Below are 11,080 nucleotides of genomic sequence, written 5' to 3' on the forward strand. Positions count from 1 at the left end.
AGTTCAGAGGAGCGCCGGGGAGCCAGGAGAGGGGGAGGAAGCGGGGGCTGTCCCCGCACTCTCAGCCCCAAAGCCCGCGGGGTCGGAGAGCGCAGGGCATGCCGGCCTCAGGCGGCCCGGGGGCAGGGCGAACCCGCAGCCAAGCGGGGGAGCGGGGCTGCGGACGTGCCGTACAGGGCAGGGACTAGGACCACGGCGGCGGTGCGGTCCGAAGCGGCGCGCTGCGCGTGCCGGTTAAAAGGAGCACCGGTGAGCCGGGAGAAGCGGGGGCCGTATTCAATCCGACCGCGGGCCGGACTTTGGACATGCCTGGCCTAGAGCCACGTCACTCATTGTCATTAGACCCTGGGCACTGCTCCTGGGGCACCGTGCAGCACAGAACACCCCCTGGCATGGGCCGGGCTGGGGGCAGCCTCCCGGGTAGGGCTGGGCACGATGCAGCAGCAGGAACTGCCAGTGGCTGTGCTGGAGGAGGCTCCAACGGCCCGTGCCCCACAGTTGGGGGCCAGAGCAGACCAGGACTCCTGGGTTCTGTGCCCAGATTCTGCTAGAACCCGCCTGATGCCGGGGGGTCCCACGCCCCCAAGCACAGCCCCTGGCCAGGGTGGGTCCTGGACGTGGGGGCGTTTTGGTCTGTGCCGCACTGCCCAGGGGGTGGTTAAGGTCTTGTCCGGGGTACTTCCGGGAGAGCAGCTCAGACACAGCTGGCTCTGTGTCCCGACAGGTTCCTCTCCTGCAGCTGCCACACCCTCCCCGATCTGCCAGGTAAGCTGAACCTGTCACAGGGCCTTGGGGCAGGAGGCGTGGCAGGCCAAGGCTTTCCCCGCCCTTCCTCTTCTGCGGGACAAAGCTCTCTGCAGCTGCTGCCCTGTGGGTCTGGTATCCAAATGAGCCCCAGGGTCCTGAGAAGCAGGTGTTACCACCCTAGGGGGTATCCCTGGTACGGGGGTGAGGGTCTCCTGCTGTAACGGAGGGGGGCCTGGTGTGTCCCTGGAATCAGCGGCAAGTGGAAAAGCCGCTTCCGAAGTCACAGTGGAACCATTCCGGTGGGTGCCACCCTGCAAGCAGGATTGACCCAGTTCCGTGGGGTGCGTCCCTGCTGCTGGCTCTGCAAAGCTGCCGCTGAGCGTGAGTATGCATCGACGGCTTCAACCCGGGCCTCCAAGAGCCGACACGTATCCGCCGGGGGGGCAGTCACCGCGGTTTGGCTCAGTCGCAGGGGCAGGGTCGGCAGAGCGCCCCTCTGTGCGGGCAGCAGGGTTCCCTGCCCTGGGCTGTATTCGCACCGTTCCCTCTGCTACGTTGCATGGGACACTGCAGTAACCCCGTGTGTGCGCCTCAGCTTCGGGCACTGCCCTGAGAGCGAGGTGGGGACGGGCGTTCTGGGGTGACAGCCTCCCCCACTCCAATGGCCGATGCTTCTGTCAACGGGCCAGGGAGGGGCATGTGACCAGGTAGCAGGACAAGGCTGGAGGGGGCGGGCCGACTGCAGGAAGGGGCCTGCCCTGTGCGCTGGCTTGGGGGAGGAGATGGGGGGTTGGAGCCCTTGGCTCCAGGCCCCCTCTCCCCAGTTTGGGCTGGGCTGCCCACTCTGGGTCCCTGGGAACTAGTGACCCTCCTGGTCGCCCTGCCGGCTGGGAGTCGCGTCTGGCGGCAGCTGGGGGTGTCGGGCCTGGTGACGGGGGTCCCCCTAAGTGAATGGGCTACGCACCCCCGCCAAGGCTTGTTTTCGGCTGTGTAAGGGGGCAGGCGGTGTCTGCTTCCAGCCAGCGAGGCCAGTGACGAGCAGGCTCCGCCAGACAGGAAGCCTGGTTGCCCCCATGACGGGTGTTTCTGCCCTGCAGCCAGACGCGGGTTCCACGGTACGTACCTTACACAGTACTGGTACCCATGGCTCACGAGGCCGTCATGGGGGGGTCCTCGGCCCATGCAGCTGGGGGGCTTGGGGATCCAAGGGGGTGGGGGGCTGGTCTCTGGCCTCCTTTTGTGGGCTAGACCCAAGGGACGTGCACAGCTCCACTGGCCAGGCCAGAGCGCGCCACAGCAGCACGGCCCAGCTCTCCCCAGGGTCCCCTGCCCAGAATCTGGCCCTGCCGAGCCCTGCTCCACCCTGGCCACGCCGGTGCCATGATGGGCCTTAGGGGTGAGTGGGGGCAGCTCTGTCTTGCTAGAGGTGCGGGGGACTTGGGGTCTTTTGAGTCCCCTGCTCCCGCCGCCCAGGCCAGCTGCCTCCTGCGCTGTTCCCGCAGGAGCTGTCTGCCTTGGCACTCATGAATGGTGCACAGGGAAACTGAGGCACGCCCACCCGCCTTGTGGATAGTTCAGAAAAACCTCCCAGCACAAAGGGGGTGGGGGGGAGGGCTGCCATGTCTTGGCTAGTCGCTGACTGGTCTGGGGGGGGGGGGCAGCGACTCAGCGGGATGGACCGAGGAGTCTGGGGCGCAGGGAGGGAGAGACGCTGGGGAGAGGGGGATCTGTGGGCAATGGGGGGTGTCCTGGGAGGGTGAGTGCCAGGCCTGGGTAACAGACTGGGCTGGAGGGGGGATGTGTACCGGGTGGGAGGGGCCGTAGAGGGGAGATTGATAGGGGACTGGAGGGGTCCGTGGTGGGGAGGGGTGGCTGTGGGGGGGACAGAGGGACAGGAGTGTACCGTAGGGAGGAGGGATGGATACGGGGTGTGCCGGGGGCAGAGGGGGTCTGGGTACTGGGGGAAAGGGCCATGGGGGGCCTGGGTAGCAGGGAGGGCGGTGGGGGCTGGATAGTGGAGGGAGGGGCCATGGGGGGGCTGGGTAGCAGGTGGACGGGGCCTGTGGGGGGGCTGGGTAGCAGGGGGCTGCATGGGGGAGGGGCCGGGGGGGGCTGGATAGCGGGGGGAGGAGAGATGGGGATGCCACTGGGGGCAGGGCCATGGGAGGCCGAGGGGGGGGAAGGTGGGGGAGGGGCCGCGGGGAGGGGCATGGGAGGCCGGGGGAGGGAAGGTGGGGGAGGGGCCGCGGGGAGGGGCATGGGAGGCTGGGGGGGACCGGATGGGGGCGGGACAAGGGGCGGGGGGAGGCGCAGCGGTCGCGGAGCGGGGCGGGGCCGGGAGGTGAGATCGGCTCCCCGCATCCCCCCGCGGCCGGGATGGCCCCCCCCCCGCGACGTGACTCTGCCTCGCCTCCGCCCCCCCGGGGAGAGGGGGCTGAGATGCGGGCGGGGGGGGAGGCTGCAGAGGACAGCGGGGCTGAGATGGGGGGGTTGCTGGGGGCTGAGATGGGGGCTGCTGGGGGCAGAGGGCTGAGATGGGGGGCTGCTGGGGGCTGAGATGAGGGGGGCTACTTGGGGCAGAGGGCTGAGATGGGGGGGTTGCTGGGGGCTGAGATGAGGGGGGCTACTGGGGGCAGAGGGCTGAGATGGGGGGGTTGCTGGGGGCTGAGATGGGGGGCTGCTGGGGGCTGAAATGGGGGGGTGCTGGGGGCAGAGGGCTGAGATGGGGGGGCTGCTGGGGGCTGAGATGAGGGGGGCTACTGGGGGCAGAGGGCTGAGATGGGGGGGTTGCTGGGGGCTGAGATGGGGGGTTGCTGGGGGCAGAGGGCTGAGATGGGGGGGCTGCTGGGGGCTGAGATGAGGGGGGCTACTGGGGGCAGAGGGCTGAGATGGGGGGGTTGCTGGGGGCTGAGATGGGGGGCTGCTGGGGGCTGAAATGGGGGGGTGCTGGGGGCAGAGGGCTGAGATGGGGGGACTGCTGGGGGCTGAGATGGGGGCTGCTGGGGGCTGAGATGAGGGGGGCTACTGGGGGCAGAGGGCTGAGATGGGGGGTTGCTGGGGGCAGAGGGCTGAGATGGGGGGGTTGCTGGGGGCTGAGATGGGGGCTGCTGGGGGCTGAAATGGGGGGCTGCTGGGGGCAGAGGGCTGAGATGGGGGGTTGCTGGGGGCTGAGATGAAGGGGGGTGTTCTGTGTGTGACCCCTCCCCCCATCTCTCTCTCTCTCTCTCTCTCTCTCTCTCACTTGTAGGCTGCCTCCACCACTAGCTGACCCCCCATGGTTCCCCGGCTCTGCCCCCCCCGGCGCCCCCTGGCCTGGCTGCTGGCGGGGCTGGGGGGGCTGGCGCTGGTGAGCCTGCTGGCCGGGGGCACGGGGGAGGAACTGCTGGCCTGGGCGCTGGGCCCCTTCCTGGGGGGCGAGGGGCCCCCCCTGCCGCCGGACCTCCCCTTGCCGGGCCCCGGCGCCTTCCTGCTGCCCAACGCGGGCGCCTGCGGGCCCCGGGCCCCCTTCCTGCTGGTGCTGGTGGCCAGCGCCCCCGGGCACGTGGCCCAGCGCCAGGCGGTGCGGGCCAGCTGGGGGGGCGCCCGCCGGGCGGGGGGCCAGGCCGTGCGGACGCTCTTCGCCCTGGGGGCGCCCGGCTCAGGGGAGGAGCAGGCCCAGCTGGAGCGGGAGGCCCAGCGGCACGGGGACCTGGTGCAGGGCCGCTTCGCCGACACCTACGCCAACCTGACCCTCAAGACCCTGCTGCTGCTGGGCTGGGCGGCCGCCCACTGCCCCGACGCCGCCTTCGTGGCCAAGGTGGACGACGACGTCTTCCTCAACCTGCCCGCCCTGGCCCGGCACCTGGCGGCCCGGCCCGGCCCCCGCCCGCTCTACCTGGGCCGGGTGCACTGGTGGGTGTCCCCCACCCGCCAGCCCAGCCACCCGCACCACGTGCCCGCCTCTGTCTACCCGGCCGGGGCCTTTCCCCTCTACTGCAGCGGCACGGCCTACGTGCTGTCCCGCGAGGCTGCCTGGCGAGTGCTGGGGGCCACCCCCCACGTGCCCCTCGTGGCCCCCGAGGACGTCTACGTGGGGCTGTGCGCACGCTGGGCCGGCCTGGCCCCCACCCACAGCGCCCGCGTGGCCGGAGCCGCCCACTACCCCCTGGACCCCTGCTGCTACGGGGAGGTGCTCTTCAGCGTGCACCAGGTGGGCCCCCGGGCCATGCGGGCGGCCTGGGCCATGACGGAGGCGGAGCCAGGCGCCTGTTCCCTGCTGCAGAGGGCACTGGGGGTGCTGAGGTGCAAGGGGCTCGCGCTGCTGGAGGACCTCTGGGGGGCTGGCAGCCAGGACGCCTGGGCTCCATCCTAGCCCTGGGAAGGGAAGCGGAGGGTAGTCTAGTGGCTCTCAACCAGGCCGGGGTGGGTGCAGGGGGCCACTCAGCTACAGATGTGGCCTCGTCTACAGCAGGCGACAGAGGCAGCCCCAGCAAGGCACCCGCCAGCTAAAAGGGCCCACGCTGGGGCGCTGCGCCCCGACCCCTCCAGGTAATGTGTGTGGGCAGGGTGGGCTGCGCTCGACGGCGCCAAGCAGCACGCAGCCCTGTTGCAGGACACTGGGCTTCGCTGCCACACGTCGGTTGTTTTCCCTCTCCGGTTGCACACAAGTTGATTGCAGGCGAAACTTGGGGAGGGAGACACCGGCCAAATGAGACCTTGGAAAGGGAGGCCGTAGCCTGGAAGCGGTTGAGAGCCACTGGGCTAGCCATAGTCGGGGGGTAGGAGCCAGGACTTCTGGGTTCTCACCCTGGCAGTGGGAGGGAAGCAGGGTGAAATGCTGTGAATGGATTCCATGCGTGGAATAAATGTTGTTTTGTGCACCAAGGCGGGGGGGCTGTGCACCACCAATAGAAGCACCTGCTGCCGGCTGGAGATGCTCTGCTAATGAGTGCATGGGACTCTCTCCTGAGCGGCCGCCCGCATGCCCAGTGCACAGACTCTGTCAGCAGCTCAGTTTTAAAATGTTTGCCCTGGCTTGTTTCATACGCAACGTCCTGGCGCTTCGGTTCTCCTGCGGGCATGTGCCGCGGCTGCCTTGGGACGCCGCCTGGGGCCGGACATGCACCAAGTCGCGCGCGTGAGTGGAGCGTGGCACCTGCGGCTTTTCTCTGTGGTGTGCCACCGCGCTGAAATGCACGGACTTTGTGTGTGCTGTGCCAAACCGCAGCAAGGGCGCCGTGCACCTCCCCGCACCCCCCCCCCAGCGGGGCGGCCAGTGCTGGACGAGCCAGGACGGTGACCTGTGGGAAAGACTGGATGCGATTGCTCATCGGCGTGGCTTGTCGCTTGCGGCAGATGCATCCCGCACGTTACGTGACGCTGCCCGGCTAGTGCTGTGACACGTGCAAAGGAGCAGTGTTGTGCTGAACGCCACTAGACAGAGTGTTGCAGGACAGAGCCTTTTTGGAAGGGTAAAAGGCTGTTTTCAGGAGAAAATGGTCTAGGTCTGCAGAAAGGAAACGTGCTAATCCCAGCAGGAGAAAGAGGCGGGCTTAGAGTCACCTTTGATGCACCCTTCACAAACTAGATTTCACTGGATCATTCACCCGGCTGTCCCGGGTGTAGGTTCTCTGGGGACTTGAAAAACGCAGTGCTATTGTAATGGGATTAGCAAAGGTCCGACCAACGGTCCAGCCAGCCCAGTGTCCTGTCTGCCAACAGTAGCTGGTGCCAGATGTCCCGCAGGAAGGGAACACAGCCGGGAATCCTTCAGTGATTCACTCCGGCGCCCAGTCCCTGACAGAGGCGAGGGACACCATTCCTCCCCATCCTGGCTAGTAGCCATTGATGGACTTAACTGATCTAGTTCTTTTTTGAACACTGTTGAAGTCCTGGTCTTTGCAACATCCTCTGGCAAGGAGTTCCACAGGTGTAGTACGATGAAGGCCTAAAACATAAGCCCACGCAGCACAGGCCTGGTGTGAGGAGCTGAGGCCTAGCTAACAATGGACAAAACATGGCGAACATAAAGCAAAGCTAAGCTGTGAACAAGAGGCAGGCCCCTGCTCACAGAACTTGGCACACACAGGGCTGAGCGAGCAAAACGCTAACTGGCCAGCTGCAGAACAAGAATTGGTACTGGTCATAAGTGGATAGCGCAATATCACTAGCCCATGAAAAAAGACCGTGGTACCTACTCGTCACAGAAACAGACCCAGGTCCAGGAAAGGGTCTAGGATGACAGCATGATGGCTAGAGATGATCTCATCAAACCAGGAGGTACAGGGGATGGGCGGCAGCTAAGTAGCATCAGAGGGTGGCAGCCTGACAAGGACAGCAGTGAGGTGTGATTTGTTTGTACCTGTATATAAGGCGGTGTCGTGGGGCACAGCCTTTGTGTGACGGGGGGAGGACATTTCCCACTGATTGAGTCATTCCATTGTGGCAAGTACACGTGTGCAGTGGTTCAGAAGCGTCTACTGAGAACTCTGACCGCACTTCACCCTACAATAAACCTGGCCTGGCACCTTGGATCCTTATCTGGCTTGTGGTCTTTGGGGGCCCTCTCAGGGCCAGCTGTGGTCATTGGGCCCACATCACTGCGCACACACGCACGCGGAGCAGCGACCTGTGAGGACACCACGGCAGTGACTACGCCTAACCACTGTTGTACTTAACTTCATTAGCTGACCCCAAGTTCTTGTTGTTGGGCCCAGAAAAACAAGCCTTGGTCATTATGCTAAAGGAAAATGAACAAGGGCTGACATGTCCGGGGGACGCCCCGTTGTCCCTGGTACTCAGAGATTGGAAGGGTCTCTCTGGAACAGCCAGTCCTGCTAAGTCCAGGGTGAGAGATTTATGCCGAATTCAGTGGCCTTCCCTTACCGCTCATTTGTGCCCGGATAAGGATTGGCCGGATTGCGGAACCTTTTCCTAGAAAGAATGAGTGTCCTTAGGGACATACTGGTTGGCCTTGGACCCGGTATCTAGTTGTATGGTGCAATTATAACCCAAAGAGAGAGAAGTGGTCTTGCAGGTCATTGGTTTGGAGGCACCTCTCAAGCTCCCTCCGCTGTATGCCCGAGACCCAGCTGGAGGAAGACTGGTATCGCCCCATGGGGCTACCACGGAGACAAAGTCCCAGGTTACAAAATGAGGATGGGCAAAAGGGGGAGACCTCCTCTGGGGCTGTTTCGGGAAAGGCGGAGGGGGCTGGAAAGTCCTCCCTGTATCCGCTTCGGGCTTATCCTATTCCCCAGAACAATGGGCAAGCTACATTTGCATATACTCATGCCCCATTTTCGACCGCTGATTTACTAAATTGGCAGCGCTCGCTGCCACGTCTCCGGGATACCCCGGCGGCGGGAGCGGGAACTTTCCGTACTATTGTCTCTGCCCACCTACCAACTTGGGCGGATGTGAATCAGTTACTGGACACTCCGCACTGAAGACGAGAGGCAGAAGGTTAAGGAAAAGGCGAGAGCATATTACCAAGATCAGACATGGGGAACCTTGCCCAGTGCTGAACCTAACTGGATCCTAATAATGATGGGGAAGGGGAAATCGGAGTCGTTATCGACAAGCTATTTTGCATGGAATAAAAGCGGTGGGGGACGTAACCCCTAACTGGGGCAAAGTGACAGCTCGTATTCAGTTCCCCAATGAACATCCTTCTGATATTTGCACTCGATTAACGCATGCGATCCGGAAACATGGTAGCTTAGACCCTGATGCAGAGCACGGAAGGGAGATGATAAAAATGGTTTTTATGGCAGAGCGTGCAGAGGATATTGCAAGAAGGTTTAGGGAATGGTATGCCAGGAAAAGCCTACCTGAAATAGTTAGCGTTGCGACGCGGGTTTACAACGGGAGAGGAGAGAAGGGAGAGAGAGCAGGAAAGCAAATCAAAAGGATACAAGGGATCAAGCATCGTTGTTGGCAGTGGCTGTGGCAGGAGGCAGAGGAGGGGCCCCGGGTGGAGTCGCAGTAAGTATTGGAAGGGGTAAAATAGCTACGAGGGTGAGGATGTGGAGGTAGTGTGACCCTGCCCCAGGGGGCAGCAGGGTGGTATTGGGGGGCATGATGTGGGGACACAGGGGGGACAGATGGGATGTGGGGGTAACCTGGGGGCAGTAGGGTGCACTGAGTGATGAAAAACTTCCTTTTGTTTTAAACCTGCTGCCTATTAAGGTCTCTGAAGGCAGGATTTCCCTTTGGTGACGTTCCTCCAACAAATCCCGGTCAGCTATGTGTCTGACAATTATATTTACTATAGTTTCAACTAATTTGCCCAGTACCGATGGTAGACTCACCAGTCTGTAAGTGCCAGGATCACCTCGAGCGCCCTTTTTAAATATTGCTGTCACATTAGCTGGCTTAAGGACAGGTTACACACCACAGGTAAGAGTGCTGCAATTGCACATTTGAGTGCTGTCAGAACTCGGGTGAATGTCATCAGGGCCTGGTGACGTGTACTGTTCAGTTTGTTCCAAAACCTCCTCTAATGACACCTCAATCTGGGATAAGTCCCCAGATTTGTCACCTAAAAAGAATGGCTCAAGTCTGGGACTCTCCCCAGTATCCTCAGCTGTAAAGGCCGAAGCAAAGAATTAATTTAGCATCGCCACTTACCAGCTTTGAGTGCTCCTTTAGCATCTCAGTCGTCCAAAGGCCCCACTGGTTGTGTAGCTTCTGCTGGACTTAAAAAAAGTTTTGCTATTACTGTTTGGCTGTGTCTACATTGGCCCCTTTTCTGGAAAAGGGATGCTAAGAAGACACTTCGGAATTGCAAATGCCGGGGGGATTTAAATATCCCCCGCGGCATTGCATGAACATGGCTGCTGCTTTTTGCCAGAGAAAAGCACCAGTCTAGACGGGCTCTTTCGGAAAATAAAGCCTTTTCCGGAAGATCCCTTATTCCTACTTAAAATCAGGAATAAGGGAGCTTCCGGAAAAGGCTTTATTTTCCGAAAGATCCCGTCTAGACTGGTGCTTTTCTCTGGCAAAACCCCGAGCCGGAAAAAAGCGGCAGCCATGTTCATGCAAATACCGCGGGGGATATTTAAATCCCCCGCAGCATTTGCAATTCCAAAGTATCTCATTAGCATCTCTTTTCTGGAAACGGGTGCCAATGTAGACGTAGCCTTTGAGTTTTTAGCTAACTCCTTTTTGGCTTTCCTTATTACAGGTTTGCACGTCATGTGACAGCATTTATGTGCCTTTCTATTTTTCTCACTAGGCTTTAACTCCCACTTTTTAAATGTCTTTTTCCCACACATTGCTTCATGGTGGTTAAGCTATGGTGGCATCTTTTTGGGTCTCTCTTCCTGTGTGTTTTCATTCGGGATGTACATTTATGTTGGGCCTCTATTATGGTGTCTTTGAAACATTTCCATGCAGCTTGCAGGGATGTTACATGTCTCATTGTACCGTTTGATTTCTGTTTAACTAACTTCCCCATTTTTGTGTAGTTCCCCTTTGTGAAATTAAATGGCAGTGTTGGGCTGCTGAGGTGTTTTTCTCACCACAGGGAAGCTAAATGTTATTACATTATGGTCACTACGTCCAAATGGTCCAGTTATATTTACCTCTTGGACCAGATACTGCGCTCAATTTTGGACTAAATCAAGAATAGCCTCTCCCCCTGTGGGTTCCAGAACCAGCTGCTCCAAGAAGCAGTCATTTAAGGTGCCAAGAAATGTTAGCTCTGCAGCCTGGCCTGAGGTGCCGTGTACCCAGTGGCTACATCTACATTGGCAATATTTAGTGCAAAAGCAAGTGCTTTTGCACAAATTCTTGCCGCCTGTCTACACTGGCCGCGAGTATTTGCACAAGAACACTGACATTCTACTGCATGAAATCAGGGCTTCTTGCACAAATACTCCGATGCTCCCGCTCAGGGATAAGTCCTCGTGCGCAAGTATTCTTGCGCCAGAGGCCAGTGTAGACAGGCACCATCAGTTACCCTGTGGGCAAAATGGCCATCGGAGCTTTCTTGCACAAGAGAGTGTCTACACTGGCACGGGTGCTTTTGCGCAAAGGCACATGCCAGTATAGACGCTTTCTTACTAAAACACGCAAAAACTCTTGCGTTGATAGTATTTGCGCTAAGCCTTGCCAGTCTAGACGTAGCCAGTCAGTATGGGGATAGTTGAATTCCCGCATAATAAACAATTATTGAGTTGTTTATGCGGATAGCCTCGCTAATCTCCCTTAGCATTTCATGGTCACTATCACTGTCCTGATCAGGTGGTCGGTAATAGATCCCGACTGCTCTGATCTTATCATCGGAGCGTGGAAGTGAAATTCTACGGAACATTTTGGCTCATTTAAGAATTTTACTTCATTTGATTCT

At 60.4% G+C, this 11,080-nt stretch overlaps 1 protein-coding gene across 7 annotated transcripts; it reads left to right on the top strand.

Annotated features, from left to right (window-relative positions):
• On the top strand, positions 1 to 7,257 carry B3GALT4 (beta-1,3-galactosyltransferase 4). Of its 7 annotated transcripts, none has more exons than XM_075917444.1 (4): positions 2 to 249; positions 725 to 765; positions 1,743 to 1,862; positions 3,995 to 7,257. In XM_075917444.1, exon 4 carries the CDS (start codon positions 4,022 to 4,024, stop codon positions 5,096 to 5,098), a length of 1,077 nt encoding a protein of 358 aa, XP_075773559.1. In that variant the 5' UTR covers positions 2 to 249; positions 725 to 765; positions 1,743 to 1,862; positions 3,995 to 4,021; the 3' UTR covers positions 5,099 to 7,257. The 7 variants fall into 7 exon arrangements, with proteins under 7 accessions (XP_075773561.1, XP_075773562.1, XP_075773559.1 ...); XM_075917445.1 differs by having other exon boundaries at positions 1,767 to 1,862; XM_075917446.1 differs by lacking the exon at positions 1,743 to 1,862 and having other exon boundaries at positions 1 to 249.
• The last annotated feature ends 3,823 nt before the right edge of the window (positions 7,258 to 11,080 follow it).

Source organism: Pelodiscus sinensis, unplaced genomic scaffold, assembly GCF_049634645.1.
Source record: "Pelodiscus sinensis isolate JC-2024 unplaced genomic scaffold, ASM4963464v1 ctg171, whole genome shotgun sequence".
Taxonomy (NCBI): domain Eukaryota; kingdom Metazoa; phylum Chordata; order Testudines; family Trionychidae; genus Pelodiscus; species Pelodiscus sinensis.